At 51.5% G+C, this 21189-nt stretch overlaps 1 protein-coding gene across 2 annotated transcripts in view; it reads right to left on the bottom strand.

Moving 5' to 3' along the window:
- SLC6A17 (solute carrier family 6 member 17) overlaps positions 1 to 21189 on the bottom strand; it is a 49864-nt gene that overhangs the window by 19600 nt on the left and 9075 nt on the right. The window contains exons 2-6 of one of the 2 annotated variants that reach the window (XM_032645493.1): positions 12117 to 12476; positions 8534 to 8691; positions 6758 to 6884; positions 5818 to 5999; positions 4016 to 4126 (exon numbers count right to left, since the gene is read on the bottom strand). In XM_032645493.1, the coding sequence (XP_032501384.1) occupies positions 4016 to 4126; positions 5818 to 5999; positions 6758 to 6884; positions 8534 to 8691; positions 12117 to 12390 (852 nt within the window). In that variant the 5' untranslated portion in view covers positions 12391 to 12476. Of the gene's footprint in view, positions 1 to 4015; positions 4127 to 5817; positions 6000 to 6757; positions 6885 to 8533; positions 8692 to 12116; positions 12477 to 21189 lie in introns of those variants that run through there. The other variant, XM_032645501.1, reaches the window with a different exon arrangement.

The following is a 21189-nucleotide window of genomic DNA, read 5'->3' as shown; positions in this document are numbered from 1 at the left end:
AAATATTCCCTGGAAGTTTTAGTGGTTACAAAATCTACCATAATCCATTTTATATTGAGCAAATCACATGGTTAGTTGTATGGTACCCCACAGTGACTCGGGTTTTTAACTGGATGGAAAGAATAACCCAGAAAGAAGTAGCCCAAGGAATTCAAGAAGTTCGTTAGACATTAACATGAGCTACCGTCCCCATCAGAAGTGCTAGTGGGGGCTTCCCTGGTGGCGCAGTGGTTGAGAGTCCGCCTGCCGATGCAGGGGACGCGGGTTCATGCCCCGGTCCGGGAGGATCCCACATGCTGCGGAGCGGCTGGGCCCGTGAGCCATGGCCGCTGAGCCTGCGCGTCCGGAGCCTGTGCTCCGCAACGGGAGAGGCCAAGACAGTGTGAGGCCTGCGTACCACAAAAAAAAAAAAAAAAAAAAAAGTGCTAGTGGGTCATCATGGTATCCTGGCCACACTGCATTCATCACACTTAATAACTGCTTGAAGGCATGGACTGAGAGCCCAGGTCCTGTAGCTTGGATTATTTCTGATGTTGGAAGACTTTATAGCAGGGGGCATCTTCCTGGTTATTCAGCATACCCACGGAGGGCCTATGCTTCTTTCAGGTGGATTCTGAGATGCCCTGGCCAAAAATCTGCTTGGACTGTCCCATGGCTGCCAAATGGCATGACCCCTGGTGATGTCATTTACATTGTGGTCAATATGAATGGAGCAGTACACAGGCTGGGCAGCTGTGTGCCGTGACCCTGGCACTCTACAGAACTATACTAGAGCCAGGACTTGAAATGGCTCTCGGGTTCCTCATATCTCACCAAGCCCATGCTGAAACAGTCCCAGCTCTGCAACAGTAGCCTGCCATGTATGGACAGTCAGACATTTGTGTCTGAGAGTAGGTCCACACTTTTCGCAGATGACTTGGAAGGATTTGTAAACAGGAACTTCACCCCAGCCATCACTACTGGGCCTCACCTGCCTAAAACAAATGGTGACACAGGCTGTGAAGGAGATCCCTGATGGAGGGATTTGGCCTCTGAAGCCCTCAAGCCTCCCCTTCCCTGCTCAATACTTCCCTCCAGGGTCAAGGGCAGGAGCTGCCCCATGGCACTGCTCCGTGGACAAGGTCTCAAGATGGGCCCCATAGGCTCTATCCATACCTGAAGGTCACAAGAGCTAGATGAACCAGGGACCACACCTGCTGGTTCTTGGTGACCTGGCTCCTCTAGGGCCTTCTGAATTTGATTTAAGTTTCACCTCATGAAGACTCGGGGCCCCTGCAAATGCTAAAGTGGAACCACACTGTTTCCTGAACATCCAGGAAAAGCTTTGGGAAAGGAGTGCCCCTGTTATTCAAAGTGTACATCAACCTTTTTGCATCCACCTGATTGGCAAAAATTGCAGTGTAATACATGTGGAGCAACTGGGACTCTCATATACAACTGGTGGGAGTGTTAATATCGATAGATGCAACCACTTTAGAGAGCAACTCGGCCAACACCTAGTAAAACTGAAGACACGTATAATACCCTTTAAGATGGCAATTCCACTCCAAAACATATAAGCCCGAGAGAAACGTGTGCACATGAAGACCTGTGTCATAATGTTTATTAGCAATGGTGAGAACTGGACACAACTTAAATGACCATCAACTAGAGAATGAATAAATAAATTTTAGTTTAGTGCCACAGTGGAATACAATACAGCCATGAAAATGGATGCACTAGACCTCCATGTATCAATATAGCTAAAATCTCAAAAAAGAGTGATTAGCAAAAATAAAAGCAAGTTGCAGAAGGTTGCATATGATACAAAAAAGATTAAAAGTACGCACATAATGCTATATCTTGTTTAAGTATACACATATATGTATTACAAAATTTAAAAAATGTATTAGCAGGTTAAACCCCAAATTCAAGATAGTGGTTATTTTAGGGAATGGAAGAGAATGGGATGAGGGCTGGCTACACGGGCACTTTTATGACACCTGTAATATCTTATTTCTTAAGAATGTTTATTATATTATTATATGTGTGTTTATATGTCTGAGGTGTTTCACTTAAAAAAATGTTTTAAAGAGTGTCTGAATCAGAAGGGGAGCAGTATTGTGTGTGCTGGGACTGGCAACTGATCTTATGAATCGGTTCCACTGGCTTCTGAGTTAAGTACCAGGCTCTCTTAGCACCCCCCAGGGGACCGTTTGGAGACCTGTGTGAATCTCCATGTTTATTAACATCTCCAGAGTATATAATTTTCTCATAAAGCTCAATAAAGTATAACGGAAAGACTCAAGTGAACACATTAGACTGATCACGGTTCTAGAAATACACTTGAATTCATTCATAAAAACCATCGGCTTTCGTCTCACGGCTGTTTTCCCCCAAAGAAACCAGGTTTGCATTTTTCTCTTCTTTGTCAGACATCACATGTTCACAACAACCCTACCCCAGCCAAGTGGCTCGGTAGTCACACTCATGCCTCGGGAGATTCACTAAGTGCTCCATAGAGCGGACCTCCATGCTTGTTCACGTAGAAACCTCGGATGTTACATCCAAGAACGCTGAGGGCCCATTATGCTCTGTCCAGTGGATATGGAGGGGTCTGTGCCCTGCCCGTTGCTACCCACCTCCCCCAGCCCCAAACATCAGGGGCTGTTTGCAGCTGCAGAGCAGGGCATTTGGGAGGGAAGGGGGATTTCAAACCCCACTAGATCTGGATTCTTCTCCCTGTGCCATTTGTATGAACTTTCTGTGTAAGCATTAATGCGTGTGTGTATGTGTGTATGGGTGTGTGTGTGTGCGCACACGTGAGTGAGATGGCACTACTGAGGGACAGTGTTGAGGGCCTTAAGCTGGCCCGGCAGGGTTCTGACCCTGTGCCTGTGGACTGGAGCCTCACCAGGCCCCCGATGCTGCTTACTGATCTGCTGGCATTTGGAGGTGGACTTCCCAGCCTGCCTGCTGGGGCGACTAATGTACTTTGCTTAGGGTTACATTGAAGGGCATGCCGTTTCTGCATCTGAAATTCTCTTATTCCTCAGTGGACTGGCTCATGCCAGCTGTGCCCAGTGGTCTGGAGGGCAACAGAGAGGCAGGGCCACCTGGTGGGCAGAGACCATGCTTAGGAAACTGGCTGTTTCCATTTTCCTAAGGAGTATAGGTGTCCACCTTCAGGACACCGTGCACCATGGTCCTGCTCATCCCTCACTGGGCTACTGGGAGGATCTAATGAGACATGTGAATAGGTGTTTTTGTGTGTGTGTGTGTGTGTGTGGTACGCGGGCCTCTCACTGCCGTGGCCCCTCCCATTGCGGAGCACAGGCTCCAGACGCGCAGGCCCAGCAGCCATGGCTCACGGGCCCAGCCACTCCGCGGCATGTGGGATCTTCCTGGACCGGGGCACGAACCCGTGTCCCCTGCATTGGCAGGCGGACCCTCAACCACTGTGCCAGCAGGGAAGCCCGTGGATAGCTTTGGTAAGGGTAAAAATCTCAATCCACGTGGTCTTTTATCTTTAATAAGATAGTAACCTCATTCCCCTGATTGGGGTACAAGTTGGGATTCCCAGGGAGCTTTCTTCTCTTAGGCATCTCCTTGGTTCCTGCTGTCACAGATCCACTCAATGAAATCGTGCCCTGCCCCCCACACCCGAGCCAAAACTGACTTCACACCACGGCCCCAAGCAAGCCCAGTGCTTTTCCACACTGTTGCTCATACAGTTCCTTTGACTGCAATGTCCTACTGCCGCCCACTGAAATCCTATCTGCTCCCTGAGGCTCGTTTCAGATATCATCTCCTCCCTGAAGCTTCTTCTGATTTCACCCATACTGATGTGGTGTCCCTGCCCTGTCCCTCTCCCTGGAACCACACGGGCAGGGCCCACGCCCGCTTCCCTGGTGCCTCCCTCCAGCGCCCACCACAGGGCCCGCCACACAGCACGTCCTCAGGCAGTGTTAAACTGCGTGAAGCAGACGAGGCCCAGAAGAGCTGTCCGTGTTCCTGGGGAGCCCGAGACCCTTACCTTGGGAGTGAACATGTGCAGGATGCCATCGACGGCCCCCCGCAGCAGCAGCCCCCGGACCAGGAAGCAGGCCAGCACCACGTAGGGAAAGAGGGAGCTGAAATACATCACCTGCAGAGAGGACAGGGACCCACTGTGGGCCAGAGCCCCTCCTGCAGCTGGCATCCGCCTCCCTGCTCGCAGCTGGGGTACACGCGCCTCCTCTGATGGCAGCAGAAAGCAGAGCCCCGGGACCCCTGGGCACGGGGCCAAACTTACTGCACGTCTGGCATCGAGCCAAGGCAGAAGCAGCCACACAGACAAGCTGGAGTCAGCATGGCTGTGCCTGAGGCTTGTTTTCTCCTTTCAAGGGCTGGTGGGGCTGGGCTCGCAGCCTCCGCGTCCCCAAGGGCCCCCAAGGGGGCGAGGAGCCCTTTTCTCTCCCCTCTTCATTTTCTCATACCTCATGCCTGCTTTTCTGTCCCTGACTCCAGTGGACCCCCTAAGGATCTCCCCTGTCCTTAGAGCTCCTTTGACAGAAGGCATCCAGGAGGTTATAGGCACGGCTCCCAAGCAAAAGCATCAGAAGAAGGTCCTGCCTCTTGTGATTATAAATTAAATGCTACTTTCTAGCACATGCATTTCTTGAACATTTCTATATCTCCGTGGGCCTGGCACAGAGCCTCCCACAAAGGAGATGCTTACAAAAAGTTTGCTGCACTGAAACGAACCAAGAAGGCTGCTCAGGGAGGATGGTGTAAAGGTTAAAAGCACGCAAGTCCAGAGCTAGACCACCTGAGTTCTGATCCTGACTACCATTTTCCAGCCACATGACCTCGAGCTATTTATTTAACTTCGGGGTGCCTCCATTTCCTCATATATAAAGTGGGTAAAATAACTCCTAAGATTGTTGTGGTCCAAATGCGCTCACACATGTGGCAGTGCCTGATCGGTGCCACGAAGTGCCAGCTACTATTTTGGCCTTTGAAGACAGAAGAAGTGGTGGCTGAGACCACGCCACCTCTCCAGGGCTTAGCTTCCCTGCTCATCAAATCCACCAAAGAGCCTGGAGCCTCAGACAGACAGACAGCCAAGATTCTAGTTCCAGCCCTGGGGCTGACTGGCTGCCTGATCTCAGGTGAGATATTTCCCCCCGCCTCTGGAACCTCAGTTTCTTCATCTGTAAAATGGGTGGATTGGGCTATAGGATCTCTAATATCTTTTCCAGCCCTGGCAGTCCACGAATACTGGTACACATGACAAAGAAGAAAGTACCCTTATTTGAAGGGAATCTGACCTACTGGGAGATGGTGTGTGTGGGGCTTGGCTGGTCTGCACCCTCAGAGGCCCCCAAAGCCCCCTTCACTCACAGCACCCACCCGTTCACAGAGCTCATTAGTTGTAGATACATTGAGCTGTTGGTTTTCACCAAAAATTGCTGAGCAGGCTCTTCTAGGGCTCTTGCTAGGGAACCTGAGGGGCTAGGGTCTAGCCGAATGTCCTAGCTCAGTACTCCTGGTTTTCCTTCTCTTTAAAGTCTGTGGGAACAACCCGGAGTTATGTGAGCACGGAGGCAGCTGGGGTCAAGGCAGTGATTTTCCACAAGCCCATCCCTGGCGGGCTGTCCACAGGGAACAGTACTGTGGCTATGATGCTCCCATCACCTCCTCAGAGGCCTATGTCCTCATCCTGAGCCATCCAGAGGCCAAGCCCACCCAAAGAACCCTGCAGGGGCGACCCAGAGTTCTCCACCCCTGCCTTCCACACTTTTCTGCGGCACCCCCTCCCCCGTGTAAGTGTGGGTACCCCCCGCAACCGCTCACCTTCCCCGAGGACTGGATGCCCTTGACGACGGCCATGCCCACGATGCTCCAGGCCACGAGGAGGCACAGGGTCATCTTCCAGTTGAGGCCCCCGCTCTCTGAGATGGAGTTGGAGATGTCCAATGCCTCTCGGTACCAGAAGTAGGTAGTGGCCGAGCTCTTCTCACACTCTGGCTCCACCACTGAAACGGCAGCAAAGGCCACAGGGCCTCGGTGGAGGGGCCTGTGGGACCACCTCCTCCACTTGACCCTCACCCAGGGCAGCTGAGCATGGGCAGCAGGGAAGAATGATATCGTTCTGGGTTAGCCAGGATCTGGCAGACCCTGAGGACTCCTGGGCTCTCAAGGGGCCTGGGAGGCTTCAGGATATACTGATCTGACCGAATTCCCACTCATGGCATACCCCTGCCCACATCCATCCATGGAGGGCAGGAAGGATTAGGCAGAACTGGCCTCAAGTTCCTTGGGAACAGTTCTGAGCAAGGAGCTGGAGACCTGCATTCTCATCCTTGATCCCTGGTTAAATCAGTGGTGTGACCATGGGAAAGTTGTTTCTGGGCCTCAGTTTACCCATCTGTGGGTGGGATAAGTCAGCCAGCCCTTTAGGGGACTGGCATGCAAATTAAGGTTGTTTCCAGATAGGATGGTATTAGAGTAACATAGGGTAGTTAATAATAACTAAACGAAAGTCACAATCTCTGGAGTTATACCTATGCTCACTATTTCATTCAATCCCTGTAAGAACTCTGTGGGATAGGCCGGCAAGAGATCATCAGAAGGGGATATGAGGATCAGAGAGGGTAGGTGGCTTATCCAAGGTGGCACAGCAAGTCAATGAAATCCCAAATCTGTGCCTTAGCCTCTTAGGCTCCTTCGACTCCTTCCTGGGACAGAGCTGGCTGGAATCCCCAGGTGGGTTCCTCAGAAGAACCATACTTGCCTGCCGCGGTCCCATTCCTGGCGACAGGGCACTCACTCCAGGGCAGCGGGTACTGGAAAGACTTGAAGAAATAGAAGATGCTCCACCCGATGATCACATTATAGTACAGCCCAACGAAGAGGCAGACCTGCAGATGGGGGTCCATGGGGGTCACAGAGGCTACAGGCAACTCCACCCCCACCCCCTCCCCGCGCACAGCCTTGGAGGAGGAGGAGAAGGGATGGGATGATGGGACAGTGGCAGCTGAGGGCCTGTTCCTAATCCTCCACTCATCTGCTATTTGGGAAATCCACAGAGGAATGTTTCAGATATTAAAGTTCTCTCCTTTAAGCAGTAAACTCTTAAAATGTTAATCCTCTCCAGTTTGAAATTCTTCTAAGATGCTTGAAGCGCTTCCCCATCATTTCCTGATGACCCAGGATTACAATTCCAGAGCTGCCCTCCACGGCTATGGAGGCATGTACAGCTACTGCCACTACAGTAAATGGCCCCAGACTGCTGTGCTTTTTGAGGTTTTGTAAATGCTTCTTATTGGCTTCCCATGTCTTTCCTTCTCTCGGGATGCTACTTTCTCTTTGGTACTGTCAGCAGTCTGCCTCTAGAAAGACATCACTTCTCGTCCTTGGAAACACGATAACCAACCTTGGTAGAACTGTATTTAAAACAGGAGCACATGGATTCTGGCTGAGGGTTCAAGGGCTTTCTTTGAAAGCAATGTTTTTACATGCAGAGATCTTTGGATGTCAAGAGATCCCTTCTATCTCCAGGGGCCCGACTATATGATGCATCAATGACACTGCTGGGCAGTGTGAGAGCTGAGAGCCCCTTGCTTTATTAATTTCACCTAAGCCCGGGTATGCACAAGCAGACACTCCTACAGCACACCTTATGTGGAATACAGAAGGAGAGACACCCACTATCTTTACTTGGATGTTTTTAGTCCAAGGGGCAGACCACTCACACTCAAGCGTAGACACCCCGGCCAGCCCCAGCAGAGGTTGCTGTATTCAGCCATGTCAACCTGTGTAGAGGTGATCTCTCCCAGGCGCTGAGTGAGGCAGGTTTGGACTGGCCCTGCTACCGGGGCTGACAGATCCTCAGTCCCTTCCAGAAGCGGATTCCAGTTTTTATCTCAGGTGTGAGCATGGGCACCTGCGGGCTTTGCCCTTAAGGGAGGCTCAGTTTCCTCACCTAGAGAGCTAAGCAGGGCCTCGTCTGCTGCCCCGTGGATCAGCCTGGAGCTCTCATGGAGTTCCCCATCCAGGCCAGTGGGGTCTCCCCGTCTCCCACTGTTCCAAAGCCTCACCCCTCGTGGGTCAGCCCCAGGCTCCTGAGTCCTTCTCCGGTCTGCTCATGCCACAGCAAACTGGCAAGGAGACGCCATACCCCAGGGCTGCCTTTTCTCGTGCCACCCACTTACCCAAATAAAATACTCTTTAACCCAGGAAAAAGGACGGGCCTCCCTCACAGAGAGCTGATGGGCTGGTAGGCGGAAAGGGGAATCTGAGATGGTCCACATGTCCCCAGAGAACTCTGGCGGAGATGTCCCAGGCCTTCCCTCCTTCAGAACAATCCCAAATATTAGACCATCAGAGAGTGGTGCCAACTTTCGGTTTAGGAAATATGTGGCCCTGAGACACCAGCTGGATGCAATTCTCATGATGAGAGTCTCCCTCCCTGCCCTCACCCCCGCCCAGGACTCTGGTCTGTAAACCCTGTGCCCAGGAGCAGCCCCTCTGCCTCCTGGCTAGTGCCCGCCACCAGCCCCCGACTCACTATGCAGCTGGAGAAGCCGATGCCGCCCAGGCGGGGACACACATAGTGCCACACGCCGATGCTGCCGCGGCGGATCCTCTGGCCCACAGCCAGCTCCAGGAAGAAGAGCGGGATCCCAATGATGATCAGCAGCACCAGGTAGGGCACCAGGTAGGCACCTGGGGAGGAGGGAGGGATGTCGGAGGGTGTCTGGAGCACAGCAGCAGGGTAAGGGAGGGCAGCCAGGTCCCATAGCCAGGTCCCATAGCATTGGCCACATCTCCAATCATCCTCAAACCGTCACCAGTCCCTGTGCTCCTCCGGGAACGGTCTGGCTCACACGTGCGACCTACCACACGCTGGCCGCCCAGACCTCCTTCTAGCCCTTGGCTCCCCTGACCCGAAACACTAAAGGAGGATCCAGATGTATGGCAATGCCTCCCACTCACGAGGCTAGACTCAGAGACAGACACAGCCACCTCCTGACGTATTCTGTGGACACCTGTCGCCCCAACATGTGCCCAAACTGCCAATGAGTCCAGGGGGTCTGGCATCTCTGGGGCGCACGAGCCGGCACTTGGCAACAGTCAGCTGTTAGCTACTCTGTACCAGGTGCGTGCAGTGGGGATATCAGGGCAACAGAAGGCACAGACGCTATCCCAAGAGAGCTGCGGGACCTTCAGGTTCACACGAGCCATGTCAGTGCATGCACACACGGCCAGCTGAGCACGTGTGTCCTGAGGGAGGGGTGTGAGTCCCATGGAGCTAATCAGGAGAGGCTTCCAGGTGAGCCACCTCCCACACCTCATATAACAGCATCTAATACATTAAACACACAGGTGCACAGGGTCACGTGCACACATAAATTCCACTTGTCACTAACAACCTGCTGTATCACGATCCTAAAAGGAGGAGGGCCTGAAGGACCCCTGGCTCTGTCTTTTAACCTAGTTCTGTCTCTTGGTCTCTGGCTCAGGGATGCAGAAGAGGAGAGAAGTGATCTGCAGGAAAGGACAGGGACACATCTCCCTGCACATCTTGCCCGACCTGAGGACTTGCGGGTGAAATACAAAACCCGGGAGGCTGTGTGACATGTCTATACATGTCTCGCTTCTTGCAAACCCCAAGGTTATTCCTGGGCCTTGAAAGACCATCTCGATCTCAACCTGTTGAGATGCACACTGAGTAGGGGTTAAGATCCAGACCATGGAGCCAGACCTCCTGGGCCTGAATCTTGGCTCTGCCACTTACTAGCTGTGTGACTTTGGGCAAATTGCTTGATCTCTCTGTGCCACTGTTCTGCCATCTATGTAAAGAGGATGAAAATATTAAGTAGAACCATATGAAATTGCTGATATTTGATCATTTTTGACTTATGAAAATGGCCATTTCATATGCTTCAACTGTATACCTACTGCACAGGGCTGCTGTGAGGATTAAATGAGTGACTTACCCATAGTAAGCACCTGATGACCATTTGCCTCCTTCTCATAAAAATAAAGAGAAAAAAAAAGGAAACTGAGAGGATACAGAATAAACTGTCAACATCTGGCAGAGCTAGGCAGAGTTCCAGAGTTTCCATCCAAAATTAAGTAATTTTGACTGGATCACCCAGGGTTCAAAGCCAGAGTTTTGACTCTCAGACCAATCATCTCCTTCCTGTGATAATTTGCCTCCTTCCAAAATACATTTAAGACAACTTACTATAAAAACGGTAAAATACTGGAGAGTTAAAGGTAGAGATAAAGAGGGATTCCAGGAGTCAGAAAGGATGGGAAAATGAAGGTAGGAACATGGGATGGGGAGCTCAGAGTCCTGAGACCCGACAACGCTTTTCTTCCAGGGGTTGTTCGTGATGTCTGGTGCCGTGGCAACTGTCTGGTGACACTGGAAACTAACAGACTTTGGCAAGAACGCTGCCCGGGGGAGCGGCGGCACGGGCAGAATGTGTAGTGGGGAGAAGGACTCTGTGATTCAGCATCAGTGCTCAGGCAGACTGATTATCTCGGCCACAAAGGACAAGGTTGCAGGTTGCCAGCCGGAGTCCCCAAATGTAACGTGTCCTCCAAAGTGGTTTCGGGTACTCTGAGCTCTTAACATCTCACGGCACTTAAGGGAACCACACACTTCCATTTGTATCTTTGCTTTGGGCTGGTCTTATATCAACTCAGCGACCTGGGCCTGGCCATGCCATACAGACTGAAAGCTCTGATTGGCAATTATTTATTGGGGGAGAAAAAAAAGATCCTTCAAAGCAAAGAGAGCATAGGGGGAATAGACTGTGCCCTGGTGGCAAGATGGAAGTTTCTGGCCTAAGTCAGGCGGGCATTCTCACTCCCTGCCCTTGACTAGAAACTGCAAAGGAGGGGAAGCCTCCAGCCAGACTCTGCTTTCTGGACCAGGGAGGGTGTCCCAGAGAGGAAGGAGGGTCCCTGAATAGGGCTCCATCACTGGGAGGAGAGTCCCACGGGGCAGCGAGGGAGGCAGCAGGGTTAAAATGCCTGCAAAGCGGCAGCCACACCTTCAGGCTGGAGTGTGGCAGTCCCAGGGCACAGGGACTCAGGGGCATGAAAGCTCTCTTCTGACTCAAATCACTTTCCCAGGACCAGAGGTCTGAGCTTGGAAGCGTCATTGTTTTCAGTCCATTGGGTTTTGCCTTGCTTATTTTTGGTTAGTTTCCCCCCCGTTTCAAAGCAAGTTGCCTTTGGAACTTTCTAGCCTGCATTCAGGTGCTGGGGGATAAGGCCTGTGGGCTTCTACCCTCCCTGGGAGCTAGAAGTATTGAGTAGAAGGGGTTTGATGCCACGGGCAGGATCCTCTGGGGGGACTGAAACCCAGGGGGCAGCGTGAAGACCCTTCCTACCTGGGAGGCTGCGGGTATAGTGATTAAGTGCTCAGGCTCTGGGGCCAAGCTGTCCAGGTTTCAATCCTGACTTTATCACTAGCTGTGTGACTTGAGCAAGTGATCTAACCTCTCTGTGCCTGTTTTGCAGTTTCTAAAGTGAGGATGAGAATAGCTCTTCCTCACATAGGCTTTTTGGGAGGATATGATGGTTGAACCATATGAAATTGGTGCTTTGGCTGTTCCAAGACACTCACATATCAGCAGTCTCATGTATTTCAGCCTAATATCCAGGAAGTGCTCACAACAGTGCCCAGGAGTAATACGCATTTAGTAACAATGGCCAAGAGTTACTGTGTCGGATACAGCGGTAAGCATTCTACATGTAAAGCTCATTTAATCCTCGCAACTATCCTGGAAGGCAGGAACTACTATTATTCCCATTTTACAAACACAGAACAGCAAGGCACAGAGAAATTAAGCAACTTGCACAGGGTCCCTGGGATTTGAACCCAAGCTGACTTGAACAACTTGCACTGGGATTTGAACCCAGGGTGTCTAGGGCCAAGCCCACATTCTTATCATCATGCCTGCAGCCTCTTGAGAGCTGTTAGCCATTAGCTCTTCCTGGGGAGTCTCACTCGAGTTCTGAGCTCCAACCTATGAGGGCTCTGGTTCTGCCTCACAAAGAGGTGTTTCTTTTCACCCCTCAGCCCGGCCCATTTGCAGGGCACCCCCAGGGCAAGCAGGGCTGCCTCTTACCTCCTCCATTTTTCTGGCACAGGTAGGGGAACCTCCAGATGTTGCCAAGGCCCACAGAGAAGCCGATCTGGGCCAAGATGTACTGCAGCTTGCTGTTCCAGGCCGGCCGGTCCTCCACATCCGCCACCTTCTGCTTGCCGGCTGCTTCTCCGGCCACATTCAGGATGCTCTGTTTATAGTCCACAGGCTCCTCAAGGGCCAGCAGGTCGGCCACCGACTCCGTGACATGCTCACTACTGTGCTCGCGCTGGGTCACCTTGCTGTTCTTCGGCATTGGGCCACCTGGGCGACGCAGCCCTGCTCCCCAGCACGCAGAGAAGGTGGGACTCGGCCGCTGTCAGCTCCTTCTCATCCAGGGACCTCTGAAACCAGATGAGCAGGAGAGGATTAGCTGACCACGCCAGAGAGGTGGGGAGCCCAAGTGGACACGACCCAATCAATTCATCAACTCCCCGTCATTCACTCAGAGGCTGCTCAGTGGCCTCGAACATCGAGCTCGCTTTCCTCCCCATTGAGGTGCCCGCTGAGGAGCTCGAGGTCTGCACACTCAGTTTCCCCACTGGCCTTCTTACCTGAGCATCATCAGAAAGGCAAGCCTAATGGGACGAAAGAAGCAACGCCATACACCAAACCCAAATAAAGGGTCGTCCACGACAACACTGACCCCTTTCATAACCACAGACCCTAGAATGTTCAAGAACATCTGAAGGGCTCCCCGGCCTTCCCCGCCCAGGGCAGCACAGGGTATAGCCAAGTCCTAGCCCTCTTGTGTTCTATGTAGTCAAACCACCTGGTGGGACCCAGGAAGCCAGCGCCTGCATTCAAAATGCAGTTTGGGGGCCAGTGGCATCATGGGAACTTGTCAGAAACACAGACTCTCAGGCCCACCCCAGACCTACTGAATCATTCTCTGTATTTCTACAAAACCTTTGGTGATTCAGAGGGACATTAATGCTTGGGGAAAAAAAGCCTAGAGCTCTTACCATGGAGCCCCTGGACACCAGCATCCCAGGCAGGAGCACCAGCCGGGCTCAGCTAAGGATTCTGGCAGCAGGGCCCTAGAGATGTTTGCTCAGTGCCAACAAATCCTGGGTCATCACTCAGCAGTGACATTATCTGAAGGCCACCACAGCCAAGAGCCAGTTCTCCATCCTTCAGTGACAGTTTTACAGCAGATAATGTCTGCACAACGTGGGCGGGGGAGGCAAAACCCTCCCTACTCCTGCAATTCCCCATCGTGTATCATGCTTTCCCTTAAACAAAGAAAGCACCAAGGAAATGAGTCCTTTGAAGGATCCCAACATTCTGCTTGTTTCGAAGCACCTCCTCATTAAGGGGAGGTTGGAGGATTTAAAATTAGACCACATACACCCCGGCCGGCAGTTGCCCTGCATCTTTCTAGGGATGTAAATTATCCGGCTCTGCCATTACTAAGGGAAGGAGCTGCCTCTGTTCTCCTCGCACGTGCCACCTGAATTCTTGGGCAAGGTCCCTCTGTAGCGGAACGTGCAGGGATGCCCGTCCTGCTGGGCTTGACCCAAACCTCCTGGCTGACTCCAGCCACAAGGACCTTCAAGGAGACCTGGCTGGCCAGATCCCGTTACACACGTAATGAAGCTAGGAGGTCCGGCAAATGGGGACAACTGTCCACCCTGGTCTGTGGGGTTAGCCAGCCCTCCCCAGGCCAGGCCTCGGACCACACAAGCAGGTGACACTTCCCTGCTCTCCTCGTCTAAGGGGGACAGTGATTCTTTAGGGACTGTCCCCTTCCACCTCAGGGTCTTGGGCTTTGGAGTGACTGGGACAGAGCCAGCCTGCCTGAAAGACCTCAGAACTCCCTACAAGAAATGTAGCTCTGTGTTGGGCTCCACTTTACAGTGGGCCAGCTGAACACTCCATCACGTCCTGGAGGGTGCTCCAAGGTGGGACTCTGTGTCTGCGGCCCCTCCAGCCCTCAGCCTCCCCCCGGGCTGCTACGGCGCCTGTGCTACAGAAGCCGATGGTGCCCGCAGGAGTTGTGCAAGGCGGAGGCCTGTGCTCTTGCCTGGGCCGCCAGGACAAGCCCCTCCCCCTCCACAGTCAGTAGGTCCCCGTCCCCAGGCTCTCAAATGGAGGACAAAACCTAAGGCACATGCAGTGGTTGCTTGTCCAGCTACCCCATCTCTCCTCAGCTTACGTCAAGAGTTTTATTAAAAACTAGAGATGGGGAGCAGGGTGAGGGTGGGTCCCTCCTGCAACCACAATCACCAGGTACCTTAGCCCAGAGCCTCTCTACAGGTACCAGCCTGAAGCAGGATCTGATCGGAACAATCTGCTGTGCGTTAGATATGACGTACTGTTCATCTTGCCACGACTGGAGAAAACCGAGGGGGATTCCTGCAAGTCTGCAGAATTTACCTTGAGGCTGACCGATCAGAGAACATAAATTCTCTAATTTCCCCATAAATAGATTAGTGAGTGGCAGCTCTGGTCACCAGCATGAGAAGCGGGGGGGAGGGGAGGAAGGGCACCATTTTAAACTAAGTGGGCTCAAGGACAAAATGAACACCTTCTGGTAAATCCAGAGAAGGATACCCGCAGCAGCATCATGGAAACCACAGGCATCAGCTCAATATAAGCTTCTTCCTCCTTCCCAAGACATCACTGATGTGCACGAACATCCTGCACTGCAGGACGGGGGCCCGGGGTCCTCCCAGGCCATTGGGTTTGCAGGAAGCAAAGTGCTGCTGCAAACTTGCAAGCTGAGACACTGGGCTGGCTTTCCATCATGACTAGAACCGTCTGTGCCCAGTGAATATGCTCATGTGACAGCAGAGTCCAACATTTGGAATATTCAAGTTTGAGGGATCCTAGCAACATTCTCATTTTATATATGAGGAAACTGAGGCCCAGAGAGAGGAAGTGAATTGCCCAAAGCCACTGGGTCAGACTCAGCAGCAAGGGGGGTGGGACACTGGAAGAAGACAGTCGTCTCTCATGGTAAAGGGCAGGGGCTTTGAAGTCAGAGAGGCCCGGGTTTGAGAGCCCATTTCATTCACTCATTCATTCATTCACTCACTCATTCATTGACTTGACATACATTAACTGAGTGCCTTCTCTGTAGCAGGCTCTGTTCCAGGTGTGAGGGATACGGCAGCAAACAAAATAAGCCAAGGGCTTCCTCTTGCGGAGGTTATATTTCTAGTGGAAAGGCCAGATACTAGAGAAAGAAATACACAGATAAAATAGCCAGTGGTGATTTTTGCTATAAAGACAATAACATGGGGTAGAGAGTGGGGTGGCTCGCGAGCTGGAGGGCTGCTATATTATGGTCTGGAAAGGCATCTCTGAGGAGGGGACATCGGAGCAGAGGCGTATACATCAGGAGATGTATGTTAAGTGTGCGAGTGAATGAATGAAGTGTCTGTCTGACTTCAAAGCCCCTGCCCTCCACCCTGGACGCCTCCACCCCAGCAACTGCAAAGACAGTCTCTTCAATAAGTGGTGGTAGGAAAACTGGACAGTTACATGTAAAAGTATGAAATTAGAACACTCCCTAACACCACACACAAAAATAAACTCAAAATGGATTCAAGACCTAAATGTAAAGCCAGAAACTATCAAACTCTTAGAGGAAAATATAGGCAGAACACTCTATGACATAAATCACAGAAAGATCCTTTTTGACCCACCTCCTAGAGAAGTGGAAATAAAAACAAGAATAAACAAATGGGACCTAATGAAACTTCAAAGCTTTTGCACAGCAAAGGATACCATAAACAAGATGAAAAGACAACCCTCAGAATGGGAGAAAATATTTGCAAATGAAGCAACTGACAAAGGATTAATCTCCAAAATTTACAAGCAGCTCATGCAGCTCAATATCAAAAAAACAAACAACCCAATCCAAAAATGGGCAGAAGACCTAAATAGACATTTCTCCAAAGAAGATATACAGAATGCCAACAAACACATGAAAGAATGTTCAACATCATTAATCATTAGAGAAATGCAAATCAAAACTACAATGAGATATCATCTCACACCGGTCAGAATGGCCATCATCAAAAAATCTAGAAACAATAAATGCTGGAGAGGGTGTGGAGAAAAGGGAACACTCTTGCACTGTTGGTGGGAATGTGAATTGATACAACCACTATGGAGAACAGTATGGAGGTTCCTTAAAAAACTACAAATAGAACTACCATATGACCCAGCAATCCCACTATTGGGCATATACCCTGAGAAAACCATAATTCAAAAAGAGTCATGTACCAAAATGTTCATTGCAGCTCTATTTACAATAGCCAGGACATGGAAGCAACCTAAGTGTCCATCAACAGATGAATGGATAAATCAGAACTGGCACATATATACAATGGAATATTACTCAGCCATAAAAAGAAACGAAATTGAGTTATTTGTAGTGAGGTGGATGGACCTAGAGTCTGTCATACAGAGTGAAGTTAAGTCAGAAAGAGAAAAATACCATATGCTAACACATATATATGGAATCTAAAAAAAAAAGGTCATGAAGAACCTAGGGGTAAGACAGGAATAAAGACACAGACCTACTAGAGCATGGACTTGAGGACACAGGGAGGGGGAAGGGTAAGCTGTGAAAAAGTGAGAGTGGCATGGACATATATACACTACGAACGTAAAATAGATAGCTAGTGGGAAGCAGCCGCATAGCACAGGGAGATCAGCTCGGTGGCTTGTGACCAGCTAGAGTGGTGGGATAGGGAGGGTGGGAGGGAGGGAGACGCAAGAGGGAAGAGATATGGGAACATATGTATATGTATAACTGATTCACTTTGTTATAAAGCAGAAACTAACACACCATTGTAAAGCAATTATACTCCAACAAAGATGTTTAAAAAAAAAAAAAAGGAAACCATGGCAAAAAGAAAAAAAAAAAAGACATCAGCTGGTGCCGAGGGAGGGGGCAGCCACCTCACTTGAATTCTGCGAGCATCAGGCTCCCTCTTGGGTGAAAATATTCTACCTAATGACAGTTCCTGCCTCCCGGGCAGGGCTGCGTGAGGATTCCATGAGCAGATGCATACCAAGTGCCTAGTGCAGGGCCTGACACCAGGAAGGACCCAAATGACAGAGGCTGCTACCTGGAAGCCTGGTGTTGTTTGCCTTTATTCATTTAAAAATATGTAAGTCCCCCTATTTATATTTTGTTACATAAATGCCCTGTTTCTCCTCAGGAAAAGCCAAAATGAGTTTGCGGGCGGGGGGGGGGGGGGGGGGGTGGGGTGGAGGGTGGAGAGCATTTTGCAACACCACCAGCTCAGAGATGTCTTTTTCTGTTTGCGAGAAGTGACAGCACCCTGAGGCTGGTGGCCCCGCACCCTGCGAAGCCCAGGCCCACTCACCTGCCCCAGGGTCAAAGGGAAGCAGGTACAGGCCATGCGGCGCCAGATCCTGGGCCCAAAGATCAGTAAGGTTATTACTGATAAAAACATGGCCGCATAGTAAAGTCTAGCAGTATTATTACTCAAACTATAGCTCAAATTTGCAATAGTTTGAAACCATTTAAAAACATGTTTTACACAGTCTATGGGCACAGTATGGGGTGATTCTGCTCCGAAGCCGAACTGCCTGGGTTCGAATCTCAGCTTCGCTCCTTACCAACTGCCGGCCTGGGAAGCTTCTTCACCTTACTGAGCTCGTTTCCTTAGCATCAGCGAGGAGAGCAGTGCTCACTCTGCAATGTCATGAGGAGGACAGGTTGTACAGGTCTCAGAAGGGGACCGGCCCCCACCAAGCGCTCACAAACGTCACCTCTTCTTATCATCTCGGATTCACAGCCCGGCCCGGGAAGTGAGCTGGACAGCTATGCCCCAGGGTGGGACAGGGCATGGCTCACATCACACGGCTCTCAGCACCCAGGTGTCCTCACTCCTGTGCTCTCTCCGTGCCTTTAAAGGGAAGGTGGCAGCAGCGACTCAGAACAACCCTCCCTCCCTGCCCGCACTAGTTCCCTGAAGCCTGGAGGCCGTCTGTGGGGAAAGGTGAGCTTTCAGACCAGGGCCCAGGAATCCAATGTGTACCAGCCAGGGACCCCGAAGCACTGCTGGGGACAAGCGCCAGGATCAGAGAAAACCCAGGGTGGGGGGAGCAGATTCCTCTCTGCCCCTGCCTTTGCGGACCGTGGAGCCAGCCAAGATCCAAACAGTGGGAGGCTGGCTCGGTGCTGGTCTTGACCAACCACCAGCCAACCGTGCAAATTGGCACCATCACCCTGACCTCTCTGGACCTCAGTTTCCCTGTGTGTGAAATGACTTGGTCTGGATGATCTCTGAAGCTCTTTCAGCTCTGCATCTCTCCAGGGAGTGCCCCTCCTGCACGTGCGTGTGGGCAAGGGGTGACCAGCCCCAGGCACTAGACACTGCAGGTCCTTGGGCTGGTCTGTCAGGCCACCCTCTGCCAGCTGAGAGCTCACTGGTGCACTGTGGGGATGCTTTGACAGCCAACCCAGTCGTACTCAGATCATCACCCTGTAGTAGTTGGGGGTGGGTTATAAAGTTGCTTTCCCAAGCAGCGCGTCAGTCCATGATACTCTCGGAAAGGAACACCTCAGTTACTTAAAGCAGAATGCAGAGGGGCTCGAATGCCAAGAAAGCGCTTGGTGCCAGATCTGTCGCTTAGCAACAGATGCAGCTTACGGCTCAGAATAGCACATGTGAGAGAAGCAGGACCAGTGAGTGAACTGTGAATCTTCTTATAAAGAGAAAAAAATAGTGCCACTAGGAGGCAGACAGGTAAAAATATCTCCTGCCAGAGGACTGATGGCTCCACAACTTTTCAAGCACAGCGCTCAGCAATTACCCCAAGGGGGTGGCTGCTCACCCTGAAACCAAAGCCAAGCCAGAGGCCCCTCCACTCGACAGCAGCCAGAGAGGGGGCGGGGGACCCTCTGAGCACCTGCCTCCTGGGGTCGGTTAAGTTTGTATCAGATACCTCAAGGGACAAACTCAAGGGAGCCACTTATTTTCCAAGGGAGACCCCGGGGGAGCTGAGTGGACAAGCTGCCATCTTGGGGATATAGGAGCCAAGGGGACCACAGATCTCGAGTGCTGGCTTCACTGAGCCCCAGGGGCCGTGCCCAGTTTTGCTGCTCTTGGGTCGGGGGGCTCTGGAGAGGGTGCTGCACATTCATAAATGCAAACCTCCACCACAGGGAAGCCGTGAGAGCCCCCAGCAGAGGAAAGCCGTGGAGAACACCCAGCTCCCCGCACCATACTGCCAAGGTCCAACTCAGGACTAAGCGGTGGTGAGAAGGAAGCAAGGTCGGGCCCCTTTCTCTCAGGGAACTTGACAGCTTCCTGATTTCCAGGTGACAAGCGGTGGTGGCCCACACAGTTTTCCTAATTACCTCAGAGCCTCTGGGCTTCCACTGAGCCCGAAACAGGTCAGACTGTTATCAGAGACCCAAATTATCCTCCAAATTATTTTTAATTGTCTTACTGGAACCTCTGGCAGTCACGTGGGGCAAACTGGTCCTGATGGGCCTGCTGGCCACCCGCCTTGAGTTTTCTTGCCCAGGACGCACGGGCAGGGACCCAGCACCATTCCTAGCCTCTCCCTCCTTCACCCTTCATGCCCACATCGCAAATTCCTATCAGTGGGTTCAGATCTGTCCTTTCCCACCCCTCATGCTCTAGCTCAGAACTTCTCTCCACTAGAGGCCGGCGACAGGCTCCCAGCTCACTTCTCCTCCAGGCCTTCAGAGGCGGCTTCTTGGGTACCACGTCCTCTGCACCCACTGCCAACGCACTGCCCTGGCCAAGACACGTGCAGCTCCTCCTCTGGGCCCCCTTCCACCTCCCCTGCCCACCCACCACTCCCTTCTAGTCTTTGACGGCCCAGCTCGAGGCCCACCGTCTCACCTGTGACACCTTCCGCAGTCCTCTAAGTAAGAACGAGTATTCCTTTCTCTCTCCTCAGCACGCTCTTTATAAGACTATTTGACACTTTTACCATTTGGCTTTCTAGCATAGCTAGCTGTTTACAGGCCCGATTCCTTTTCTAACCACAAGGCTCCCTGAGGGCAGGACCCAAGGTGTATTCAGCTTTGTGCCCCTCCTGCCTGCCCCGGGCCCAGCAGGGCCTGGCACACCAGACAGAATGTGGTATTTACAGATGCTCCAGGGTCTCTGCCTGCCTACCCTCCAAGAACAACCCGCTTCCTATGTTGAAATCTGAACCACTGCCTTTGCCTTTGAAACAAAGAGGCCAGGGCGAAGAGCTAATAGCTCTGACTAGAGAAGAGGCGGTAAACCTCCCAGAAGTCGCCTGCCCAGCCAGGGGCTCTAATCCGGCACAGCCCTGCAGCACATGTCAGGGGGACCCCAGGCCTTGGAAGACAGCTTTCTGTTCCTTATTCATCTGGAAAGTAGGGAACAGCGCTTACCTACCAACTGCATCTGGTTACCACATGCATAGAAGGAGAAAGCGCAAGAGAAGCTTACTGAGAAGTCAAATCAATAGGATGGTTGTTTCTGACTCCATTTCACAGATTTGCTGGGTTTGTGCTGTGGTCTCCTGTCCTTATCCAGATTGACAGCATCTTTGCTTCTGCAAGGCCAAATCCTGGTGACTTACTACCACACGTGCTCAACAAATATGAATGAAGTGAGTGCGTGAATTAATGAATTAAAGTATTTTGAACTCCCCCAATTTTCTAGGGTCTGATGTAATTTTCCAGCTTCAAATTTTCCCCATTTTCTGACAGGACATCCTGATCCCAAGAGCATCTGATGCCCCAAGCGGCAGTTTAAAGCTAAGGTAAACTAAGAAGCCTGACCGTCGCTCATTGACTTTTTGCCTTTTATAAAGGAGCCATGATTTGTGCCTCCTTTTCTCCACTTTGCAGACAGGATCCACCCTCACCAGAGAGAAATAAACACCGGACGGGCACAGTCTTGGCATGGAGCGTTTCTGAGGCTGGTGGACCATACCAAACAACAAACAGGCAAAGGAGCCAGTGGAATCTCCTGCAGCCCGTCTCACCTTCCTGTTGCATTTGCTGAGCGTGTTCTCTGCAGCTGGTATTTTGTTTTCTTAGTCAAGGAGGAAA

This window comes from Phocoena sinus, chromosome 1, assembly GCF_008692025.1.
Source record: "Phocoena sinus isolate mPhoSin1 chromosome 1, mPhoSin1.pri, whole genome shotgun sequence".
NCBI classification, from domain to species: domain Eukaryota; kingdom Metazoa; phylum Chordata; class Mammalia; order Artiodactyla; family Phocoenidae; genus Phocoena; species Phocoena sinus.
This window is presented reverse-complemented; position numbering and strand designations above follow the sequence as displayed.